The 26,515-nt window shown below is 43.6% G+C and overlaps 2 protein-coding genes across 5 annotated transcripts in view; both read right to left on the bottom strand.

Annotated features, from left to right (window-relative positions):
• The window catches only part of GOLM2 (golgi membrane protein 2), a 127,900-nt gene extending 118,506 nt beyond the window's left edge, over positions 1–9,394 (bottom strand). For all 4 annotated transcript variants that reach the window (XM_050799521.1, XM_050799524.1, XM_050799523.1 and 1 more), the window contains exon 1: positions 8,661–9,394. In XM_050799521.1, the coding sequence (XP_050655478.1) occupies positions 8,661–8,987 (327 nt within the window). In that variant the 5' untranslated portion in view covers positions 8,988–9,394. The remainder of the gene's footprint in view (positions 1–8,660) is intronic.
• The window catches only part of EIF3J (eukaryotic translation initiation factor 3 subunit J), a 670,767-nt gene that overhangs the window by 278,086 nt on the left and 366,166 nt on the right, over positions 1–26,515 (bottom strand). The window lies entirely within an intron of this gene.

Here is a 26,515-nt window from a genome sequence, read left to right as displayed (position 1 = left end):
CTCACGCCTGTAATCCCAGCACTTTGATAGGCCAAGGTGGGTGGATCACAAGGTCAGGAGTTCGAGACCAGCTTGGCCAACGTGGTGACACTCTATCTCTACTAAAAATACAAAAAAATTTAGCCAGGCATGGTGGTGCGCACGTGTAATCCCAGCTACTAAGGAGGCTGAGGCAGGAGAGTCGTTTAAACCCAGGAAGTGGAGGTTGCAGTGAGCCAAGATTGCATCACTGTACTCCAGCCTGGGTGACAGAGCGAGACTCCATCTCAAAAAAAAAAAAAAAAAGGCCAGGTGCGGTGGCTCATGCCTGTAATTCCAACACTTTGGGAGGCCGAGGCAGGTGGATCACAACGTCAGGAGATCGAGACCGAGACCATCCTGGCTAACACGGTGAAACCCTGTCTCTACTCAAAGCAGAAAAAAAATAGCTGGGCATGGTGGCAGGCACCTATAGCCCCAGCTACTCGGGAGGCTGAGGCAGGAGAATGGCGTGAACCCAGGAGGCAGAGCTTGCAGTGAGCCAAGATCGTGCCACTACACTCCGGCCTGGGCGACAGAGCAAGACTCTATCTCAATTAAAAAAAAAAATTGGTGGAATAAATATACAGAAAAGAGGCAAGAAGCTAAGAGTCAAACAGCAGGAACAAAGGCACAGAAACAGGAACTAACATGATGCAGAAAGGCAGGTGGGAAGGAAAAAGTAAGCAAAACAATTAGCCTGAAATACAATTTAGTGGGTCAGGAGATAGTAAGAGACAAAGGTAGCTACAGCCACTCTATGGAAGACCTTAAAGATGAGACAGCAGAATTCTAACCTGATGTAGTCAGTGAGTAATACAGCCACTCTGAAAATAAGGTTTGAGGAAGTTCAGGCTAGCTTCACAGGAGAACTGACTAAAAGAAATGGAGACCAAGGAAAGGGGAGTAGTTAGGGATCTACTAAGTTCTCTATTCTGCAGTCAGAATGACGTTTTTTAAATTCGATCACGTAACTCCTCTGCATGTCGAAGCACTCAATATGATATACTGAACGAATCAAAGACAACACCAAATTTCTAACCTCAGTCTTAAACAATGGTTGCATGGGCATCATTTATAAGGACCAAGACGGTAGGAAAGGGATACTGTTCGGAGGAGTTATCAGTTTTGATTGATTTATGAATAATTTGAGGTAGCAATTACAGTTAAAAGTTGGCCAGATTATGGCTGGCGAGGCAGAGGCAAAGGCAGGAACTATCATGTGCAACATATTAGAACTGTAGAAGGTTGACACTCAAATTATAGAAGAACAGGCAAGCTGAGTCAACTAAGAAACCTATGGGAGGAGCCAACTAAGCCTAACTGGAAATGAACCAAGAAATTGAAAAACAAACAAACAACAAAAACAGTCAGACATTCAGGAGCAAAGGGTGAGGCAGGTAGGCTAGAGCTGAGACCAGATCTTGGGCAGGAACACAGAGTCCCATCCTGGAAAAAAGGCAGAAAAGAAATAAGGAAGTAGCTGTAGAATAACAACAGTAGAATAACAATGCATTAAGCACTGTTTTAAGAATTTTAATCAATTTACTCAAACCTCTCAAGAATAAGAGAGATTACTATTATATTCCAAAATAGTCCCCCAAATAACATTTTTTTGTAATATGCTTCTCATCCTCCTTTCTGACACATGAACTTTTCACCATTCAACTAAAGGCATACGCTGCCTCAGGGAGAATTACGGTTGTTAAAGGGAAAAAAGGTTATTTACTATTCAGCTTCAAACCTCAAAACTGGTGTGTGTGTGTGTGTGTCTGTGTGTGTGTGTGTGTGTGTGTAATAAAACGACAATTTTGAGGACTTTTTCTACATTCTAACAGCTCCTTTTATTTACCAAGAGCTTGACTTGCCCTATACTGAGGAAAGAGAAATAAGGACTTTTCTGATAGAGGAAATAAAAGGCTCTGTGTGTGTGTGTGTGTGTGTGTGTGTGTGTGTGTCTGTGTGTGTGTGTGTGTGTGTGTAATAAAACGACAATTTTGAGGACTTTTTCTACATTCTAACAGCTCCTTTTATTTACCAAGAGCTTGACTTGCCCTATACTGAGGAAAGAGAAATAAGGACTTTTCTGATAGAGGAAATAAAAGGCCCTGTGTGTGTGTGTGTGTGTGTGTGTGTGTGATGGATCTCCCTTGTTCTAAGATGAACTGTGTTTCCCCCAAATTCACATGTTGAAGTCCCAGCCTCCAGGATCTCAGAATGTAACTGTATTTGGAGACAAGGACTTTAAAGTGCTTAAGTTACAGTGGGTCTAATCCAATATGACTCATATCCTTTTAAGAAGAGGAAAAGACACCAAGGATGTGTGCATACAGAGGGACTATCATGTCACAATAAAGCAGCAAGAAGGTTGCCATCTGCAAGCCAAGGAGAGAAGCCTCAGAGAAAAACAACCCTGCTGTCACCTTGGTCTTAGACTTCCAACTTTAAAAAATGTGAGAAAATAAATTTCTGCTGTTTAAGCCACCTAGTCTGTGGCATTTTGTGATGGCAGCCCTAGCAAACTAATCTACCCCTCCAGGCTGAAACCCTTGAGAGGGAAGGTTATAAAATAAGGAAGTTTGAGGGAATCTCAGAGAAGTGGGGGTTGTTTCTCACTTCTTTGGACAAGACAGTAGCAACTTAAAGCTCCCTTAAAGAATTTCTATGTTCAAGGCCAGATGTAGTGGGTCACACCTGTAATCCCAGCACTTTGGGAGGCCGAGGTGGGCAGATCACTTGAGGTCAGGAGTTAAAAACCAGCCTGGCCAACATGGTGAAATCCCGTCTCTACTGAAAAATAAAAAATTAGCCAGGCATGGTAGCATGCTCTTGTAGTCTCAGCTACTCAGGAGGATGAGGCAGGAGAATCACTTCAGCCTGGGAGGCGGAGGTTGCAGTGAGCTGAGCTTGCGCCACCGCACTCCAGCCAGGGTGACAAAGTGAGGCTCCATCTCAGAAAAAAAAAAAAAAACAAAAGAATGTATATGTTTAGTAGCCCAGGTAATAGACTGGAAGTGACAGAATGGCATAATAATGTGGAAGAAACCAAATATCACCTTTCTGATTCCTCTGGAGAAAGGATTCCTTGATTTCCAAAGATAACCTTATAGTAGCAATGAGCATATCTGCCATGCAGACCTCGGTTTCTTTTTTTTTTTTTCTGAGACAGAGTCTTACTCTGCTGCCCAGGCTGCAGTGGCACGATCTTGGCTCACTGCAACCTCTGCCTCCCAGTTCAAACAATACTCCTGCCTCCGCCTCCCAAGTAGTTGGGATTACAGGCGCCCCCAACCATGCCTGGTTAATTTTTTTTTTGTTTGTTTTGAGATGGAGTCTCACTGTTATCCAGGTTGGAATGCAGTGGCGCAATCTCGGCTCACTGCAACCTCTAACTGCCGGGTTCAAGCAATTGTCCTGCCTCAGCCACCTGAGTAACTGGGACTACAGGTGCATGCCACCCTACCCGGCTAATTTTTTGTATTTTTAGTAGAGACGGAGTTACACTATGCTGGCCAGGCTGGTCTCAAACTCCTGACCTTGTGATCTGCCTGCCTCGGCCTCCCAAAGTGTTGGGATTACAGGCATGGGCCACCGCATCTGGTCCAATTTTTGTATTTTTAAGTAGAGATGGGGTTGCACCATGTTAGTCAGGGTGGTCTTGAACTCCTGACCTCAAGAAATCCACTGCCTTGGCCTCCCAAAGTGTTGGGACTACAGGCGTGAGCCACCATGCCCAGCCGCAGACCTTGGTTTCTAACACCATTCTCCAATAAAAGGAACCAGGGCTCCTTGGAGAAATGGATGACTCTAGGACTGGAGTAGGAAATGTATAAGATAGACCTAGAGCATCTGAAAGTACCAAAAAGTAAGAAAAGGGTATGTCACAATGAAACTGGGTGTAGGGTATGTGGAAGTTCGCTGTACTTTCTGGCACTACAAAAGTAAAAAGGGGATACAGGAGTTAATGAAGGAGCTCTCCAATGGCCAGATCTGGAACAATTTGAGCAACAAAAAATAAACTAATATTGGATTATAAGCCAAAGTATAAAATAAATATCCTTGAGTCCATACTGAGATAAGTGAATTATTAAGTTAATAAATGAGGGAGAAGAGACAAATCTCCTGTGCAGAAGAATTCCATATAGTTTATGTTGATACTCTGCCCTTAAGGAGGAAAAACATAACTATCCACTCATTAAGTGAGGGCGAACATACTTTCTTCCAAAGTGTACAGTATGGAAACAGATTTTTTTTTAAGAGTACCTTGGCCGGGCGCGGTGGCTCAAGCCTGTAATCCCAGCACTTTGGGAGGCCGAGACGGGTGGATCACGAGGTCAGGAGATCGAGACCATCCTGGCTAACACGTGAAACCCCGTCTCTACTAAAAAATACAGAAAACTAGCCGGGCGCGGTGGCGGGCGCCTGTAGTCCCAACTACTCGGGAGGCTGAGGCAGGAGAATGGCGTGAACCCGGGAGGCGGAGCTTGCAGTGAGCTGAGATCTGGCCACTGCACTCCAGCCTGGGCAGCAGAGCGAGACTCCGTCTCAAAAAAAAAAAAAAAAAAAAAAAGAGTACCTTGTAGTGGAGAAACCTGACAAGCACTATCTCATGCCAGGTGATCGAGGTTAACATCAGCAGTGATAAATCATTTTGAAAAACATACCCATGATGTGATGTGTTGAGACTAGTACTTTACTTCTGTGGTCTTTGTCCCAAAACCCATAACCGCAGTCTAATCCTGAGAAAAGACTCAGACAATTCCCAATTGAGGGACATTCTATAAAACACCTAATCAGTAATCCTTAAAATTGTCAAGATCATCAAAAACAAGAAAAGGTCTAAAAAACAAGAAAAGACTGAAAAGAAGCTTAAGGAGACATAACGTCTAAATGTAACGTAGTACCCTGGATGAGACCCTGGAATTAAAGAAGGACAGCAGGAGAAAACTGAAGAAATCTGAATAAAGTATGGACTTTCATAACAAGGTATCAATACTGGTTCATTAATTGTGACAAATGCATCATACTTAAGTAACGTGTTAATAATAGGGAAGACTGGGTGTGGGGTATATAGAAACTCCCTGTACTATCTTTGCAATAATTTTCCAGACCTAAAACTGTTAAGTGGCCAGGTATGGTGACTCACACCTATAATCCCAGCACTTTAGAAAGCCAAGGCAGGAGGATCAGTTGAGGCCAGGAATTGGAGACCAGCCTGGGCAACATAATGAGACCCTCATGTCTACCAAAAAATTAAAAATTAGACCAGCATGGTGGAATGCACCTACAGTCCCAGCTACTCGGGAGGCAGAGGCGGGAGGATCGCTTGATCCCAGGAGTTTGAGGCTGTAGTAAGCTATCATCGCACCACTGCTCTCCAACCTGGGTGACAAAGCAAGACCCTGTCTCAAACAAACAAAGGACAACGACGACAACAAAAAACCCCTGAAAAACTGTTAAGTTTAAAAGACAGAGACCAAGTTTAAAAGACTACCCTTTCTACTAAGCAGCTCAGAGAGTCCTCATTAACCCCAAGAACAGACATTCACAAGCAGCCCAAGAAAGTTGTTACAGACAGCTCAAAATACAGAAGTGGCACACCAAGTGCTGTGGCACACACCTGGAATCCCAGCATTTGGTGAGCCCAAGGCAAGAAGATCACTTGGAGCAAGGAGCTTGAGACCAGCCTGGGCAACATAGCGACACCTTATCTCTACAAAACTAAAAAAGAAAAAACTTTTAAAAATATACAGAACTGACATTCAGTAAGAGATACAGTCTTGCGAGCCAACTGCACAAAATATTAGCCAAACACTTAAAAGTAGTTAAGATACCCAGGGCAGTATTTCCCAAACTAGTGTGCTTTGCTATATTATTCTGTACCATAATAGGTAAGCCATGAAAATAGTAACCTGTGATCAAATAAACTAAACAAGACTGAGTTAAACAAAATTGAATAGGCTTCTTTATTAATGGATTTCTCAGAGCTTTTATATTCCAGCAGACATTATGAATTCCAAGAGGAGGATACACTAACCTTTCCCTCCAGAAGAGGTTTTCTTTTTTTTCTCCTCACCACCCTAAGAAATATTACAAGAAGAGTATTCTGTTTAACACTACTTTGGAGAATACTGCTCTCAGGGGAGAGCAAAGCCTCAAGAATAGAGTCTCTTACTAGGTGACTGGAAAGAAAAAATAAATCCAGCAAAGAATATAGTGAAGAAGATAAAACTGGAGAGTCCAATATTACAAAAGCAAGAAAGGAAATAGTTTCCAAATAGCTAGAGACAATCAACAGGACCAAACGACTGAGAGGTCAAATAGAGTAAGAATAAAAATGTTCTTTGGTTTTGACTAGGAATACCGTCATTTGTGACCTTCAAGATAATAGTTGCAGAAAAGGAGAGGAAAGAAAGATGGCAGACTTTTTAAGATTAGGATGGGTATGAAAAAAGAGGTAGATGGAACATTTGTAGACCATCGATAATTTGACTTTAGCAACGAAAGTGAAAAAACAAATGTGCTGATTGGAAGAAAGGAATATATAGATTTTTTTTTCTTTACTTAGAACAGGGGACACCCACATCCTGTTGAAGGTAAAAAGTGAAACAAACTGAGACTGACAGTGCAGTAGAGCTGGGCAAGGTGGTGCACAACTGCAGTCCCAGCTACTCAGAGGCTGAAGCAGGAAGATCACTTGAGCTCAGGAGTTCAATGCTGTAGTGCATCATGCCTGTGAAGAGCTACTGCTCTCAAGCCTGGGCAACACAGTGAGACCCTGTCTCTTTTTTTTTTCTTTTTTTTCTCTTTATTATACATTAAGTTTTAGGGTACATGTGCACAACGTGTAGGTTTGTTACATATGTATACATGTGCCATGTTGGTGTGCTGCACCCATTAACTCATCTCTTAAAAAAAAAAAAAGGCCGGGCGTGGTGGCTCATGCCTGTAATCCCGCACTTTGGGAGGCTGAGGTGGGCAGATCACTTGAGGTTGGGAGTTCAAGACCAGCCTGACCAACATGGAGAAACCCCTTCTCTACTAAAAATACAAAATTAGTCACATGTGGTAGCACATGGCTATAATCTCAACTACTCGGGAGGCTGAGGCAGGAGAATCACTTGAACCTGGGAGGCAGAGGTTGCAGTGAGCTGAGATCACGCCATTGCACTCCTGCCTGGGCAACAAGAACAAAATTCCGTCTCAAAACAAACAAACAAAGTCCAATGGCTGAAAGAATAGAATCAAGAGTATTAATTACTACAAGAGACTTTCCTTTGAGACCAGAGAGAAGAATGTGAATTGTAATGCTTAACCATTCTAAGTAGGAAGACCTTATTTTAATACTGCAACCTTTCATGGATTTCTACCTACTGTGCCCAAGAGTTTTTCAGTCTTTAGAGTTAAGCATGTAGCGCATATAAATTTATTGATTCCTTGACCCTATCAGAGCATGTCTATGTTATTATGGTGAAGAGGAGGGGGTTATAGGGAGGCACTTAGCTGAGGGCCTTAATCTTCCTGAAATAAGAAAGCAAGGTAGGGGCTGTCAACAGGAATGTTAGAAGCTCACAGAGCGTTTATAATGACTTACCCGTAAGTGATTTTCATATGCAAAGTAAAACTTGTAATTATAATGGGCATTTACACACAAAAATGTGAAGATTACCAAAGAAGTGTATAGAAAGAAAGGCATCTACTATCCTGCCCAGAAATTTTCATAACTCTACTATACCTACAGAAGTTGCCTAAGTCATAAATTATTAATATAGTTACCAATGAGCTAATGAAAACAAGGATTATTTAGTAGCAAGTATGATTACAGTTCAATTTTAAACTTTTTATATTTAAAACTTTGTATAGTTTTCCATCTGCATAAAACACCAACCCTAATAGCTACTTAGCTATACAAAATTTCATTCTATTTTCTTTCAATGAAGACACTGACATGACATTCCATTGCTTAAAATTTATTTTTAGATTCTAATCTTTTGGCTAATTCCATTAACAATTCCAACTGAGTACATAATGATTGATCAACTATGTCCAAGACACAAGTGTGGCTCACATATAGCTCGAGGGCCCATCTATCATAACATTTTGATCACAAAAAGGCAGTCATAGCTCACTATTTATTCAATACATCACCCTGTAGAGATTTTAAAAGTTACACAGCTGAAAAAATACATGGTGACTACCATAAGGTAGAGGAGTCAGAGGCAGCTTCGTTCTTTAAATAACGAAATTAATATTGTTCAGTGTGCACAGAATAAAAATGAGACAATAACCACACCAAACCTGGCAGTCGCCAGATTTGTGTGTCTTTGAAGCTAAGGGGGCCACATAGGCCAGATGATTACTATTGACAGCTCACCAGCTGAGCTCAGAGAATAGGCAGCATTTGCACACAGCCCACTCTTGAGAACCAGAATTTACAGTCATTTTTGTCTGGCAGGGACCAGAGAACATGGCACTGATAAACCGGGAAAAGTCTGACAGAAACAGGGTTGTTGGGGGTGAAAGGAGCCTTCAGGACTGCAATATTGGAAGGGATAAGACAACCGCTAGCGGATTAACATCCCGCCCCAGACCCCGGAGAAAAAAGAAACTATGGGGGTTGAAGAGAAAGGGGTCGTCCTTACCTTGTCATCCTCGCATCTCTTCCCCAGGCCCTCTCTGGCCTGCAGCCGGCTGCTGAGGCGGCCGTAGTCGGCCTCCTTCTGGTCAATCTGTTTCTTGTGCGTGTCCACCAATAGCAAGAGGTCCGAATTGCGCTTTTCCAGCCGCCCGCGGGCCACTTCGGTGCGCTGGACCTGGCCCTGCAGCTCGGCCACCTCCTCCTGAAGCAGGACGTGGCGGGAGGAGATGCTCCAGTAGTTGAAGGCGAGGACGACGATCACCACCAGTAGCACCACCAGCACGAGAGAGGGCAGGCGGCCAGCCCGCCGGTTGGCCCCGAAACCCACCATGGGGCCAAATCGGGCTGTATCCTAGGGGCCTCGCCGCAGACACCTGCAGGCAGAAGCCTAGGCCTCGGCTGGAGTTACCCGGGGGACACGGCCCCAGGGCCGGCCGAGGGAGGAGGCGGGTTTATCCGTCGGCGGCAAGCCGGAGAAGGGGGCGGGGCCGCAAGCCGCAGGTCCCTCCCCGCCCCCTTCCTCAAATCAGGCCAAAACGCGTTCCGGAGGCTTTGAACTCGACCCCGCACCTGCCAGAGGGAACCGAGAGAACCCAGCTGCCCGCGACCCGAACCCAACACCTCACGGTTGGGAGGCGGGGAAAAAACCGGAAGGGGGCGGATTTACTCTGGCCCCACCCACTGGCTGGGGCCGAGTCGTCTAGGGGACCATTTCCGAGTTTCCGCCGACACCCCCTCTTGTCGCGAGAAGGTTGCTTCATCTCGTCTCCCTGCAGTCCTCTCTCGCGAGATTTTTCTCTGTCACGTAGGTGGTTGTGTTAATGTTGGCGGTCTCAGATGTCTCAGGTTCCGGGGTCGGAGTCCTTTCTGTTCTTACCTACTGGATTCCCTTGATTCAAGGTCTAGGGAGTTCCTGCCCTACACTGGCCCTCGCGAAAATATTTGTCTTTGAGGACGTCTGGGGCTGCGACCGCGGAATAGAAAAAAATAGTAGGTGAGCTGCAGCCAAAAAGGGGCAACTAGAAAGGTTTTGTACTTGCTTCTGTAGAAGGGGAATTTCTCTTTTGTGCTAATGATGTGGAAAGAAAAAACAAAAAGACCGTAAAATAGCGATGCCCTAAACATAATGGAGAAAAGCGGGAGAAACCAAGCTTTAGGACTGAAAGGGGTGGTGCCAGTCTCGTTTCCAAGGTTACTGCTTTCGCGAACCGAAAGAATTTCAGAATGTGGCGAGCTCCAGTTTTTAAACGCACCGCTGCTTTTGCCTCAGCTGGGCTTCCAAACAGAAAGTCCAGAAGCTGCCTTCGATGAATCGTAACTAATGCACTGTTACTGACAGCGAACACATTCTGGGTTAGAAATAATAGCTCTAACAAATTGTTTTGCGCACCTAGTCTCATCTTCTCTACAGTTGAAGAATCCAAGACACAAAGATGTTTGGGAACTTTCTCATATCTGGTTTTAAATAGGCGTGAATCCAGATCATTGGGCTCTAAACACCATTGCTGTCTGCATATAGCAGGCTGTTTATATGTTAAGTGTGAATTTCAGTAACGCAAAAAAAAAAAAAAAGCCCCCGCTTCTTTTGTTTTTTCTGTATAATTCTTTTGTCCGTGCATAGAAAAATAAAAAGTTACTGGCTCTAACCTGTTTAAGGAGAAGATGAGGTTGCCTTATTTTTCAGACCTCAGGTTGAAGAACTTCCATGAGTATATAACCTCAAGAACGGAAAAACCTTGGTATTTTTATTCAAATCAGAGAGAGAGATGATTTTGAAGCAGGAAGACTTGTCATCTTTGAATAATTATCCTGTGCTTCCTATCCTCAAAAATTAATTCCCTAAGTCCCGTAGTAGCGTAGAAGAATTATTGCACCTTCAAAGAACAATACTCTCTCAGATGCAGTACAGAAAAACAATACCAAAATTATTAATACTTGGTTCACACCAGACATGAGCTCTGGCTTCATAAGATCTAAGAAATCCCCTCGACTCTCAGATGACAAGCAGACTTTGGCAAAAGGAAGCAAAGCAAAAATGGGAAATCATTAACTATAATGAGCCTTCCCATCTCTGCTTTCCTCAGCTCATATTGGCCTTGCTCTGCTCAACCAGCAATCGAAAATTATTCTAGGCCAGGCGCGCGGTGGCTCATGCCTGTAGCCCCAGCTACTCGGGAGGCTGAGGCAGGAGAATCACTTGAGTCGGTGAGGCAGAGGTTGCAGTGAGCCGAGATCGTGCCATTGCACCCCGTCTTGGGCAACAGAGTAAGAAGACTCCGTCTGAAAAGAAAGAAAATTGTTCTATAAAGTAATGTTAACTACTTGATATTTACTGTTCCCACGAGTGTTTTCATTTTTACATAGGCAAATCTAAAAGTATAAATATTGTACAAAACACACATTTTCTCAATAGATGTTTAGTAGAACTATTGGGAACTATTATTCCATTTTACAGATACAGAGGTAACTTGCCGAAAGTCTTTTATGTAGTAAATGGCAGAGATGACCAGTCCTCTTTCCACTCTTCCCTAGAGGATTTTTTTTTCCATTTTGATGGTTGTCTCATCAAGGTGTTCCTCTTAGTGAATACAATCCAGATATTAAGACAGTGTTTAAGTGCCCTCCCATAGGTAGTTCTGAGTTAGGCATTAAACAAATTAAGGTAAAAGTCAATTCCTTAAACCAGGTAATGGAAGTTAACATCAACAGTGATGTCCTGTTGATAGTATGTATTGGTGATACAATATGATGATTGTAGCACTCTGTGTGGTCTTCTTCACAAAGACTCATAACCCTGGTCTACTCATGAGAAAAACGTCAGACAAATCTCAGTTGAAGGACATTCTGAAAAATACTTGACCAGTATTCCTCGAACTTGTCAAGGTCATCAAAAACAAGGAAAATTGGAAAATCTTTCATGGCCAAAAGAAGCTTAAGGAGACTTGATGATTAAATGTATCCTGGATGGGATCCTGGAACATGAAAAGGACATTAGGTAAAAACTAAGGAAATCTGAATAAAGTATGCATGTTAGTTAATAATAATATATCAGTACTGGTTCATTAATTGTGACAAATGCACCATACTAACGTAGGGGAAACTGGGTGTGGGATATATGGGAACTCTACTATTTTCACAATTTTTCTGTAGATCTAAAGCTTCTAAAACTTATTTTTTAAAAGTCCATTCCTGTGTTTTAGGATATGTTATCAAGTATAGACATAAATATCATATAACTGTAAAGGCAGTGTAATCATAGATAAATAATGTTTCTTGTGGGTTTTCTTGTTTTATTTTGTTTTTTAAAAGATGGGGTCTTGCTCTGTCACCAGTCTGGAGTGCAGTGGCTCAATCTCAGATCTCAGCTCACTGCAGTCTTGACCTCCCCAGTTCAAATGATCCTTCTGCCTCAGTCCCCTAAGTAGCTGGGACTACAGGTGCACACCACCACGCCCAGCTAATTTTTGTATTTTTTTGTTCAGACAGGGTTTTGCCATGTTGCCTGGGCTGATTTTGAACTCCTGAGTTCAGGTGATCCTCCTGCCTGGGCCTCCCAAAGTGCTGGGATTAAGGCATAAGCCACCATGCCCAGCCAATCACAGACAAATAATGGGGTTTTTTCTTTCTTTCTTTCTTTCTTTTTTTTTTTTTTTTTTTTTTGGTGAGACGGAGTCTCACTCTCACCCAGGCTGGAGTACAGTGGCATGATCTCATCTCACTGCAACCTCCGCCTCCTAGGTTCAAGCAATTTTCCTGCCTCAGACTCCCAAGTAGCTGGGATTACAGGCGCATGCCACCATGCCCGGCTAATTTTTTGTATTTTTTGTTTTGTTTTGTTTTTTGAGACGGAGTCTCACTCGTCGCCCAGGCTGGAGTGCAGTGGCATGATCTTGGCTCACTGCAAGCCCCGCCTCCCGGGTTCACGCCATTCTCCTGTCTCAGCCTCCCGAGTAGCTGGGACTACATACAGGGGACCACCACCAGGCCTGGCTAATTTTTTGTATTTTTAGTAGAGATGGGGTTTCACCATGTTGGCCAGGATGGTCTCAATCTCTTGACCTCGTGATCCGCCCGCCTCAGCCTCCCAAAGTGCTAAGCCACCCCACCTGGCCATAATTTTTTTTCTTAAGCTAGTTTAAGTTAGGTTTTTTTCATTAGCAATAGAAGGAATCTTGCCTACCTATCTATGTATTTCTAATTTCTATGAGCTGCCACCTTCTCTAACCTAGTCCTACCAAATGTCCTAAATATTGAGGAATAAACTATAAAATAATCAGTTTTTCTGCCCAATTCCAGCATGCCAAACTTTTTATGGATCAAAATATACTGAAGATAATATATGTGAAATTGTGTTGTGGGCTTAAGAAAAGGGGTCAGAAAGATTATGTAGGAGAAGTGAATGACATAATTTTTGCCTTTATTTATTTATTTATTTATTTTTGAGACAAGTCTCACTCTGTCGCCAGGCTGGAGTGCAGTGGTGTAGTCTCGGCTCACTGCACCCTCCACCTCCTGGGCTCAAGTGATTCTCCTGCTTCAGCCTCCTGAGTAGCTGGGACTACAGGCGCGTGCCCCCACGCCCAGCTAATTTTTGTATTTTTAGTAGATACGGGGATTCACCATGTTGGCCAGGATGGTCTCAATCTCTTGACCTCGTGATCCGCCCTCGGCGTCCCAAAGTGCTGGGATTACAGGCGTGAGCCACCTTGCCCGGCCGATTTTTGCCTTTAAAGATGACTTGATCCAAACACAAAATTCCTGCACCTGCTACCCTATAACAGATGCTTATCCCCCAACGAAATATTTATAATTATTTAATGTATTTATTCATGAGACAGGGTCTCACTCTGTCACCCAGGCTTGAGTGTACTGGTGTGATCACAGCTCACCACAACCTCCACCTCCCAGCCTCAAATGATCCTTCCACCTCATCCACCTGAGTAGCTGGGACGCCTGCCCCGCCTCCCCACCAATTAAACCTTAAAACATTGTATGTTGGCCGGGCGTGGGGGTTCACACCTGTAATCCCAGCACTTTGGGAGGCCAAGGCAGGTGGATCACGAGGTCAGGAGTTTGAGACCAGCCAGGTCAGCATGGTGAAACCCCGTCTCTACTAAAAATAGAAAAATCAGCTGGGCATGGTGGCAGGCGCGTGTTATCCCAGCTACTCAGGAGGCTGAGGCAAGAGAATCGCTTGAACCCAGGAGGCATAGGTTTCAGTGAGCCGAGATAGTGCCACTGCACGCCAACCTGGGTGACAGAGCAAGACTCCGTCTCAGAAACAAACAATGCGTGGATTGGTGCATTTTAAAAAAGATTAGAAAAATATATCCGGACTTATTGATAAAGCAAACTGTAGTCAATTTATATTTCAGCCACAGGCACAGGAAGGGAGTATGATGTTATGCATGAGTAGTGGATGCTGTGGTGTGCCACCCAGATCCCTCTTCAGGAATGAGTGACATATTCCCCCAGCTGCTGGGAGTGCTGTCAGCAGACACCTCTCAGTGATCAGCCAGCCACCTTCAGAATTGCCTCAACTAAAGAGGGCTGTCTCATAAAGGGAATACCCCAGTCCCCCATCCAGTACTGGTCAACAGAACACACGTGTTATTTCCCTATGACAAATCCATTTCCTATAGTTGTGTAGCATGAGGCAATATACTGTAAGGGTAAGGTGGGCTCTGGAGTAAGAATTCATGGACTGAAAGTCATCTCTTCACTCTTACTAATTTTGTAACATCGGGCAAGGTACTTAACCTTAGTTTTCTCATTTCCAAAATGGCAAATCAGTTAGGATTAAGTTTGGTGCCATGTAACAGGAAAATAAATAAATAAACAAAATAGGATTTTTCTTCTGTCACACATAAATCCAGAAGCAGGCCATTCAGGACTGACATGGCAGGCTCCTTTGAGTTCACGGCTTAGTCATCCCTACAGTGTTGCCCTCATGTTCACTTCCAGCCATGACATTCTTGATGCAGGAAGCAGAAAGGGCCAGTCATGGTGTCTCGTGCTTGGAATCCCAGCACTTTGGGAGGCTGAGGTAGGAGGATTGCTTGAGCTCAGGAGTTTGAGACCAGCCTGGGCAACATAGTAAGACCTGTCTCTACAAAAAAAAAATTAAAAGCAGGGATGGTAGTACACACCTATAGTTCAAGTTGTTTGGGAGACTGAAGCAGGAGGACTGCCCAGCCTGGGCTACAGAGCAAGATGCTGTCTCAAAAAACAAAAAGGGCCAGGCACGGTGGCTCACGCCTGTAATTCCAGCACTTTGGGAGGCCGAGGCAGGCGGATCACAAGGTCAAGAGATGGAGACGATCCTGGCCAGCATGGTGAAACCCTGTCTGTACTAAAAATACAAAAATTGGCTGGGCATAGTGGCACACACCTGTAGTCCCAGCTACTCAGGAGACTGAGGCAGGAGAATCTCTTGAACCCAGGAGGCGGAGGTTACAGTGAACCAAGATTGAGCCATTGCACTCCAGCCTGGTGACAGAGCGAGACTGTCTCAAAAAAAAAAAAAAAAAAAAGGAGGAAGGGTATACCCTCCCCCAACTTTTAAGAAGACTTCTCCAAATACACATTTCTACTCATCTTTCATTGACCTGAATTTAGTCACAGAGTTATCTTAGACATTAAGGAGGCAAGGAAATACAGTGCTACAGCAGAGCAGCAGTGTACCCAGTTGAAAATTCAGATCTTTAGTAAAAGAAAAGAGAAGAAAAGGTACAAGGAGACAACCCAAAACCAAAAAACAACTCTGAAATCTATGAGGATAATAATAAATCCCTTCTCATATGGTGGTTGTATTAATTAAGTTAATAAGTGTACAGTGTTTAGAACTGGCACTTATCAAATATTCAGTAAATGTTGCTACCATTACAGCAGTGGTTCTCAATTTGTAGGACATAAATGTTCAGTATATGTTCACTAACTTTTGTGCATGTACAGAAAAATTAATGTCTATAAAGTATCATTACTTTAATTTTAAAGAGTTTGAAATTGTGTTGAATAAATTTTTACTTAAAATTGAGCTGGTTATGGTGGCTCATGCCTGTGATAGCAGCACTTTGGAGCACCAAGGCAGGAGGATTACTTGAGGCCAGGAGTTCAAGACTGGTCTGGGCAACATAGCAAGACCCGCATCTCTGCCAACAGATTTTTAAAATTAGCCAGGTAGGGTAGCACATGCCTGTAGTCCCAGCTACTTGGGAGGCTGAGGCTGGTGGATCTTTTGAGTCGAAGAGTTCAAGGCTGCAGTAAGCCATGACCACACTACTGCACTCCAGCTTGGGTAACAGGGCAAGATCCTGTCTCAAAATAAATAAGTAGCAGGGCAAAGTGGCTCATGCCTGTAATCTCAACACTTTTGGAAGCCAAGGTGGGAGGAGCACTTAAGGCAGGGAATTGGAGACCAGTCTAAGCAGTATAGCAAGATCCCGTCTCTACAAAACAATTAAAAGATTAGCTGAGTGTGGTGGTGTGTGCCTGTACTCCCAGTTACTTGGAGGCTGAGTTGGGAGGATCCCTTGAGCCCAGGAGTTCGAGGCTGCAGTGAGCCGTGATCAAGCCACTGCACTTTAGCTTAAGAGACAGAGCAAGACCCTGTCTCTAAGAAAAAACTAAGTAAAATTACTAGTGAATCCGCTTTAACCTTTTTCATTATGTATTTTTAAGATCAGTAGATACTGGCCAGGCGCAGTGGCTCATGCCTGTAATCCCAGCACTTTGGGAGGCTGAGGCAGGTGGACCACCTGAGGTCAGGAGTTCGAGACCAGCCTGGTCAACGTGGTGAAACCCCATCTCTACTAAAAATACAAAACTTAGCCGGGCGTGGTAGTGAGCACCTTTAATCCCAGCTACTCGGGAGGCTGAGGCAGGAGAATTGCTTGAACATGGGAGGCAGAGGTTGCAGTAAACTGAGATTGCACCATCGCACTCCAGCCTGGGCAACAAGAGCAAAACTTCATCTCAAAAAAAAAAAGTCAATAGATACTAAATTTACAGTTACTATCACATGATAATCTGTACAGTTTTTGACATTAAAAAAGAAGTTTGAGCTGGGCGCGGTGGCTCATGCCTGTAATCCCAGCACTTTGGGAGGCCGAGGCAGGCGGATCATGAGGTCAAGAGATCAAGATCATCCTGGCTAACATGGTGAAACCCCGTCTCTACTCAAAATAGAAAAAATTAGCTGGGCGTGGTAGCGCATGCCTGTAGTCCCAGCTACTCAGGAGGCTGAGGCAGGAGAATTGCTTGAACCAGGGAGGCGGAGATTGCAGTGAGCAGAGATCATGCCACTGCACTCTGGCCCAGGGACAGAGTGAGACTCCGTCTCAAAAAAAAAAAAGTGTGTAGAATCAAAAGATTAAGCCCAGAGCATTGTCACTGCCTGTAGTCCCAGCTACTTGGGAGCCTGAGGCAGAAGGATGGCTGGAGCCCAGGGGTTGAACACTGCAGTGCTCTATGATCCTGACTGTGATTAGCCACTGCACTCCAGCCTGGACAACATAGTGACACTCATCTCTAAAAAAATAAAATGTTGGAGACCGGGTGCGGTGACTCACGCCTGTAATCCCAGCACTTTGGGAGGCTGAGGCGGGCGGATCACCTGAGGTCGGGAATTCGAGACCAGCCTGACCAACATGGTGAAACCCCGTTTCTACTAAAAATACAAAATTAGCGGCTGGGCGCGGTGGCTCATGCCTGTAAGCCCGGCACTTTGGGAGGCCTGACTAACACGGGAAAACCCCATCTGTACAAAAAATATTTTAAAAATTAGCCGGGCGTATTGGTGGGCGCCTGTAGTCCCAGCTACTGGGGAGGCTGAGGCAGGAGAATGGCGTGAACCCGGGAGGCGAAGCTTGCAGTGAGCCGAAATCGCGCCACTGCACTCCATCCTGGGCGACAGAGCAAGACTCCCGTCTTGGGGGGAAAAAAAAATTAGCCGGGCATGGTGGCGCGTGCCTGTAATCCCAGCTACTTGGGAGGCCGAAGCAGGAGAATCGCTTGAACCTGGGAGCGGAGGTTGCGGTGAGCCGAGATCGCACCATTGCACTCCAGCCTGGATAACAAGAGCGAAATTCTGTCTTTAAAAAAAAAAAAAAAGGTGGTTCTATAGGCCAGAGATTACCAACTTTTTTTTTTTTTTTTTTTTTTTTTTGAAACGGAGCCTCACTCTGTCGCCCAGGCTGGAGTCCAGTGGCGCGATCTCGGCTGGGAGTAGCTGGGACTACAGGCGCCCACCACCACGCCTGGCTAATTTTTTCGTATTTTTGGTAGAGATGGGGCTTCACCGTATTAGGTAGGATGGTCTCGATCTCCTGACCTCGTGATCCGCCCTCCTCGACCTTCAAAGTGCTGAGATTACAGGCGTTAGCCACTGGACCCGGCCAGGGCCACATTTTTTGTAAGACTATAACCCCACGTCTACCAGCATCCATAATCTTATTTTTTCTTCCTATCACTTATGCCCTAGCTCTAGGATAATCCTGTTTCCCAGGATATATTATGTCTTTGGCCCTTTGGAATGCTTCTCTAACTTTCTTCTTTCACTGGCAGTTATTCAATAATTTATTTATTCTTAATAAAAATGATATAAATTTCTCATATAGGTACACAATTGAAACTATACTATTAATATAATATGAAGTTGTAACAGTAATTTTTTTGTTGGCTTTTTTTGGAACAGGGTCTCACTCTGTCACTCAGGCTGGACTGCAGTGGTGCAGTCATAGCTCACTTCAGCCTCCAACTTGTAGACTCAAGCAACCTCCTGCCTCAGCCTCCCAAGCTAATTTATAAACAATTTTTTTTTTTTTTTTTGTAAAGACAGGATCTCACTATATTGCCCAAGCTGGTCCTGAACTCCTGGCCATAAGCAATCCTCCTGTCTCAGCCTACGAAAGTGCTGGGATTACAGATGTGAACCACTGTGTCCAGCTGAGTAATGCTTTCCAGCGAAATTTTTAAAAATTTATCATCTTGGCATTGTTATTGGAAGCCTGCTTTGTTCAAGGATTTATATCACGGTGCATGCATTAAGTAATTAACAAATTAATTAATTACTCAAATATTTACTGTGTGCCTGCCGTGTGACAATCTATAGTGTTGTAGGTGAGAGGAAGTGCGGGTGATACAGCAGAAACAGAAAGGTCCTCCTGAAGCTTCCGGTCTCTTCCTCCTTTACCAGTGCCCAACCAGGGGAACACTGTATTCAGTTTCCTCCTTGAAAACATTTTCCAACACCTCTCATGCCCTGCTGCTCCCAACTGATAGAAGTGACCACTATCTTACTGTGCCTGCATGATGTCCTCTAGTTTTCTATTGTAGCAGTTTATTTTGCTGACTCTACAGTAAACTTTTGGTAATTTATTTTTTTTTTTTTATTTTTATTTTTTTTTTAGATGGAGTCATGCTCTGTCACCCAGGCTGGAGTGCAGTGGCACAATCTCGGCTCACTGCAACTTCCGCCTCCCGGGTTCAAGCAATTCTCTTGCCTCAGCCTCCTGAGTAGCTGGGACTACAGGCACGCACCACCATGCCCAACTAATTGTTTGTATTTTTAATAGAGAAGGGGTTTCACCATGTTGACCATGATGGTCTCGATCTCCTGACCTCGTGATCCACCCGCCTTGGCCTCCCACAGTGCTGTGATTACAGGCGTGAGCCACCGCGCCCAGCCAGTAGATGTTTTTCTACAGGACTGCATTATAAGATAGTATGAGGTAGGCTGTGATTTTGTTTTGACACCACACCATTAGGGTTTTTTCCCCCCTTCTCCAGTGTCTGCTCACTTCTTTCTTTTCCATTTATCTGAAACTTTTTTTATGAGACAGTGTCTCACTTTGTCACCCAGGCTGGAGATCAGTGACACAATCATGACTCACGGCAGCCTCGATCTCCCTAGCTCAAGCAATATTCCTGCTTCAGCCTCCCAAGTAGGTGGGGACTACAGATGCACACAGCCACAACCGGCTAATTTTTAAATTTTTTGTAGAGATGATATCTTTCTATGTTGCCCAGGCTGGCCTCAAACTCCTGGGCTCAAGCAGTCCTCCCTCCTCGGCCTCCCAAAGCGTTGGGATTTACAGGTGTGAGCCATCATGCCCAGCCTAAAACATTTTTAAAATACTCTCTTATTAATATCTTTCTTTTTTTCTATATATCCTTGAATTATGGAATTTTAGAACAGGAAGGGAGTTTAGAGATTACCTAGTCTAAAACTCCCATTTAATAGATGAAGATAAAAATCCAGAGAAGTATTGTGATTTAAAATTATTCTATTTGGCCGGGCGCGGTGGCTCACGCCTGTAATCCCAGCACTTTGGGAGGCTGAGGCAGGTGGATCACAAGGTCAAGAGATCGAGACCATCCTGGCCAACATGGTGAAACCCTGTCTCTACTAAAAATACAAAAATTAGCTGGGCATAGTGGTACACGCCCGTAGTCCCAGCTACTTAGGAGCCTGAGGCAGGAGAATCGCTTGAACCCAGGAGACAAAGGTCGGCTGAGATTGTGCCACTGCAGTCCAGCCTGGTGACAGAGCAAGACTCGGTCTCAAAAAAAAAAAAAAAAATTCTATTCTACCAGTCAAAGACAGACATAGGACGAGAATACAAGCTTTCTTCAAGATCCAGCATAAATCCTCCCCCACTGACAGTTTCTTCCAAATTCCAGTTCAGCTCACATATTTTTCATCTGAATTTTGCATTTGTTGTCTACATCATTGCATATATTATCTACATTTATTGTCTGCATCATTTTGGCAATAATCATAGAGTATAATACTGCCTTGCATTGTTACTCAAGTCTTTCACATTGGTTTGACTTGACTCTCCAGTTAGCTGTAAACTCCAGAAAGCATGGATTTGTCACTTTTATTTACTCTGTTAGCAGTTAGCAATATTAAGCAGATATATATTGAGTGAATTAATGGGCACATAGTAGGGATTCAAATATTTTTTGACTGATTAGTCATCACTTCTCACCTATCTTTTCAAAATATAGTGGTTCTTGTTCCTTAACATTTGCTTCTATTTCCACTGTAATTTCTAAAAACCACACTTAGATTCTTGGCAAGCAATGAAAAGATGGTCATGCCTCTGCACAGTCTGCTGCAATGTATTTTTTCTACACTTGGCAGAAAACCCAAGGTTTCTGCCCTATTTTTTGTTCTCTGCACTGCAGTTCATCTAATCTTCTAGCTCATGGTGGCTTTCTCTGCTAGACATTGTTCTGAAGAGTGACCCAATTAAATATGGCCCCATTTGATGCAGTGGGACTTTATGTGGGACTAGTTTCATATGATCACCTTGTAATTTTCCAAACCTTTATTTATGTACTTTTTTTTTTCCATTCCTCAATACCTGCTGCAGATGCTAGTGTGGCATCACAATAAATCCTCCTGTGCTGACTTTCAGGCAGAAGACACAGCTGTGAGCAGAGCTGGTCATGTGTCATCTACTGCTCTTTAAGCAGATCCTCAGGTGTATCCATTGTCTGAGCTTTAAGTAGAAGCTAAAAGCTTTTTTTAACCTATATAGTTTGTCACTGAATCTGTTAGTTTCAGCATGTTGTTTGTGTTGTTTTCAGCAGTGCAATTCCTGGTATCTATCAAGTGAACACCATGATGGATTGAACCCACTTCGTGCTCCTGTTCAGGTGCCTATGTTTTGATTTGCCAGTATCCCAGAGAAGCAGCCCATTGCATCCAATGCCAGAACAGAAGCCAGGGATTGCAAAAGACCATATTTTTTTTTGTAGCAGGGCGATGTAGTAACTTTGAAATACTGATCCTTATTAACATATTGGTGTGCACAATGCTTGCTTTTGGCATCTGAGCATTGATGGGATTATTTTAAATCCATATTAAAAATTACTCCAAAGCAGGCAGACTGCTGGAACCCAGAAGACTAGCCTGAGCAACACAGTAAAACCCATCTCTACAAAAATTAGCTGGACGTGGTGACCCATGCCTATGGTCCCAGCTACTTGGGAGGTTGAGGTGGGAGGATCATTTGAGTAAGAGGATGAGGCTCATTTGAGCAAGAGGATGAGGCTGCAGTGAGCCATGATCACACGACTGTACTCCAGCTTTGGCAATGGGAGTGAGATCATGTCTCAAAAAATGAAAATAAAACAAATTACTGATATTTAACTGGGCACAGTGTTCATGCCCGTAATCCCAACATTTTGGGAGGTTGAGGCAGGAGGACTACTTGAGGCCAGGAGTTCAAGACTAGCCTGGGCAACACAATGAGACCCCGTCTCTATTAAAAAAAATTTCTTTGGCCGGGCATGGTGGCTCACACCTGTAATCCCAGCACTTTGGGAGTCCGAGGCAGGCGGATCATGAGGTCAGGAAATCAAGACCATTCTGGCCAACATGGTGAAACCCCATCTCTACTAAAATACAAAAAATTAGCCGGGTGTGGTGGTGCGTGCCTGTAATCCCAGCTACTTGGGAGGCTGAGGCAGGGGAATCTCTTGAACTGGGAGGCAGAGGTTGCAGTGAGCTGAGATTGCACCACTGCACTTCAGCCTGGCAACAGAGCAAGACTCCATCTAAAAACAAACAAACAAAACCCAAAAACAAACAAAAAACAAACAAAAACTTTGGGAGGCCAAGGCGAGTGGATCACCTGAGGTCAGGAGTTCAAGACCACCCTGACCAACATGGTGAAACCCCATCTCAAAATGCAAAAAAAATTAGCTGGGCGTGGTGGCGGGCGCCTGCAATCCCAGCTACTCAGGCAGCTGAGGCAGGAGAATTGCTCGAACCCAGGAGGTGGAGGTTGCAGTGAGCTGAGATCACACTGTTGCACTCCAGCCTGGGCGACAAGCAAAAAACTCTGTCTCAAAAAAAAAAAAAAAAAAATTACCATTCTAGCATAGAGCTTTCCAGAATTATTTCTTTTTCCTTTTTCCTTTTTTTTTTTTTTTTGATAGAGTCTTGCTTTGTTGCCCAGGCTGGAGTTCAGTGGCTCAATCACAACTCACCGTAACTTCGGACTCCTGGGCTCAAGCCATCCTCAGTCTCCCAAGTAGCTGAGATTACAGGTGCATGCCCCTATGACCAGGTAATTTTTATTTTTGTAGAGATGGAGGTCTCACTATATTACCAAGGCTGATCTTGAACTTCTGGTGTCAAGTGATCCTCCCTCCTCGGCCTCCCAAAGCACTAGGATTACAGGCATGAGCTACCACTCCCGGGCCCATAAATGCATTTTTAATGCATATCAAAAGTACTATGTGTATTGTTTTGGGACCTGCTTTTTCACTTAACAATATCTTGCAGGCAACTTTCCATGTAATAAATTTATTACTACATATCCGTTTTTGGTTAATGCATAGAACGATGTACTGTATACTTTATTTAACGAATCTCCTATAGATGATCACTAAGTATTTTAGGTAGTTTCTTCTGGTCGCCCAGAACAAAGACCTCCCTCAAGACACTGTATTTTTATTTTATTATTATTGTTTTTAGACAGAGTCTCACTGTCACCCAGGCTGGAGTGCAGTGGCACAATCTTGGCTCACTGCAACCTCTACCTCCTGGGTTCAAATGATTCTCATGCTTCAGCCTCCCAAGTAGCTGAGATGCATGCTACCACACCCAGCTAATTTTTGTATTTTTAGTAGAGGCAGGGTTTCGCCATGTTGGCCAGGCTGGTTTCAAACTCCTGACTTCAGGTGATCCACCCACCTTGGCCTCCTAAAATGCTGGGATTATAGGCATAAGCCACCATGCCCGGCTGGCAAGATTCTTTAAAAATGTAAGAAAAACTCATTCAGATTTCCTCAAGGAACAGGAGGGTGCATTAAAGGATGTTTAGTCCATAAATCAAAACTGGAACCATAAGTCCATCTTTCAGGACAAAGCTCTATAAACCAACTATTCTTTATGACACTTCTTTTTCTTTTCCAGACTCAGTCTTGCTCTGTTGTCCAGGCTGGAATGCAGTGGTGTGATCTCAGCTCACTGCAACCTCCACCTCCCGGGTTCAAGCCATTTTCCTGCCTCAGCCTCCCCAGTAGCTGGGATTACAGGTACCTGCCACCACGCCCAGCTAAGTTTTGTATTTTTAGTAGAGATAGGGTTTCACCATGTTGGTCAAACTGGTCATGAACTCCTGACTTCAGGTGATCTGCCTGCCTCAGCCTCCCAAAGTTCTGGGATTATAGGCATGAGCCACTGTGCCCGGCCTCTTTCTGACACTTCTGTCTCTCCTCTTTTCTTCACGTCTCCCTAATTTTCTCTTCTTCTTCAGAGTTTTTGCTTCCTCTCAACTTCCGCTTGTACAGAGCTTTGACTTGGCTTGCTCTAGCCTCTTATATTTGACATTCTTTTGGTTTCCGTCCCATATTCTCAGTCAGTAGAACTTCAGATATTTTTATCCTATACCCAGAGGATGATCTTCTACACTCCATTTGAGATCCCCTGGTGTAGAAGTGAAATAAGTAGCAAGAAATGGAGGTGAAGACATAAGTGGGGGCCAGATCATAGAAAGCTCATATTAAAGAGTCTGGATTTTTACCCAAGAGTAAGAGAAAACCACTAAAAGGTTTTAGAAATATTTATGATTTAGAAAGACTTTTCTGGCTAAGTGTGATTGTGCCTGCAAGTCTGTAGATGGCAGGAAGGCTACTTGAGAGACTATTGCAACAATTCAGATGAGAAGCACTAGAGTCCAGGAAACATCCCAGAAACAGTTTTTAACTTGGACAATTGTATCAGTGCTGGGGGCATTCCCTGAAACAGGAACTCTGGAGAAAGGATGAGCTTACAAGTCGTTTCTATAAGGCAGAAGATTTTCCAGTTGAAAGAAAAATTACACATTACTTCACTAAGTCCTTGAACATCTTCATCTGATAACCTCAGACCTTTTCTACTCTCAAATTCTATTCAAGAGCTGTTTGGGGTTGTGGTTGTCTTAAGTCTTAAACCATGGAACTAATTTTTACTCCTCTAGCTTTATCCTTTGTCATAATGAAATACATTTTCTTGACTGAATAACATGTCATGCCTTTTACCTCCTCCTGCCAATGTGTGACAGCTATGTAAGAAAAAAATACTAAAAATTTTTTTTGATAATCCATTCTCAAAGTGTGATCTTTCCCTGTGTTCCCCCCACCACCCCACTTTTTGTTCTTTCTCTTTCTCCTCCTCTTCTTCCTTCTGGGAAGTGGTTTTGAAGGAACAGTCATCTGTCTAGACTGTTTTTTATTTCTAGAAAATATTAGGTGGATGACTGATGCTTCAGAAAGACAGGTTCTACAGAAAAAGGAAGCAAGATTGCTGGTGTTTAGTCAACTAGCTTTACAACAAGACACAAACAATTCCCTTGGTCTAGTAGTAGAACAGTAGGTATGGGCCTGGAAAGTTTCATTCATCATGCCTGTTGTTCCTCATATCTGGACCTGCCTTTTATTCCTCAAGACGAACTTATCCTAGCAAGACTGATGGCCAACTCTCCTGAGCATTCTCGAAGCTGAAGCAGGATACCTCTCTCCACTGTCTTTCCTCCTTTTCCTCTCCCACTTGAAGATAATTGTTGGGAAATTAAGTCTAGGAATTTACTACCTTGAAACATTACTTTTTAAAATATATGTCTTAGCTATAGTATTATTTATATATAACTTTGGCTAAAGTAGTAAGACCTGATCCATCTCACCTAAATCTATTGAAATGTATTCCCCCAAAACCCTATCAAAGGATTTACAACTTCTGTCTCTTACTTACGGCTCCTTTAACTATTGTGTATATATCTTAGAGTTTTTCTAAATGGATACATGGAAACACCATTTCCCTGGAATAGAGGCTCATAAAAATGATGGTATAGGCCAGGTGCAGTGGCTTATGCCTGTAATCCCAACAGTTTGGGAGATCAAGGTAGGTGGATCACTGAGGCCAGGAGTTCAAGACCATTCTAGGCAATACAGAGAGACCCTGTCTCTACAAAAAAAGTTTATTTTTAGTTAGCTGGGCCTGGTGACACACGCCTATAGTTCTAGCTATTGGGGAGGCAGAGGCAGGAGGATTCCTTGAGCCCAGGAGTTTGAGGCTGCAGTGATCCATGATTTGCTGATGCACTCCAGCCTGGGCAACAGAGCGAGGACCTGACTCTAAAAAAAAATAATTAATTAATTTTACAAAATTTATGGTATAGGAAGTTGGGTCCATGAACAAACCATTTTGGGAAGCACTTCATTCTCTACTTTCCTCTTGAAGATTCATAAATCACATTAAGACATTAAAGACTCTGACAAGTTTTGTAAAAAATAAACCTATTAACTTTTTAAACAGCTTCACTGAGGTATAATTTTTTTTTTCTCTTTTTTTAGATGGAGTCTCACTCTGTTGCCCAGGCTGGAGTGCAGTGACGCGATCTTGGCTCACTGCAAGCTCCGGCTCCTGGATTCATGCCATTCTCCTGCCTCAGCCTCCCGAGTAGCTGCGACTACAGGTGCCTGCCACCACACCCAGCTAATTTTTTTGTATTTTTAGTAGAGACAGGATTTCACCGTGTTAGCCAGGATGGTCTTGATCTCCTGACCTTGTGATCCGCCCACCTGAGCCTCCCAAATTTCTGGGATTACATGTGTGAGCCACAGCACCCAGCCGCTGAGGTATAAGTTACATACCATAATGTTCACCCATTTAAAGTGTATAATTCAATGATTTTTAGTATAGTTAGAGCTGTGCAACCATTACTACTATCTAATTCCAGATTGTTTCCATTATACCAAAAAGAAATCCATAGGCAGTCACTCTCCATTCTTCCTCCCCCTAGGTCTAGGCCTACTTTTTGACTCTATGGATTTACCGGTTCTGGGCATTTCATATAAATG

This window comes from Macaca thibetana, chromosome 7 (genome assembly GCF_024542745.1).
Source record: "Macaca thibetana thibetana isolate TM-01 chromosome 7, ASM2454274v1, whole genome shotgun sequence".
NCBI classification, from domain to species: domain Eukaryota; kingdom Metazoa; phylum Chordata; class Mammalia; order Primates; family Cercopithecidae; genus Macaca; species Macaca thibetana.
The sequence above is the reverse complement of the archived record's forward strand: the minus strand, read 5'-3'. Positions and strand labels throughout refer to the sequence as shown.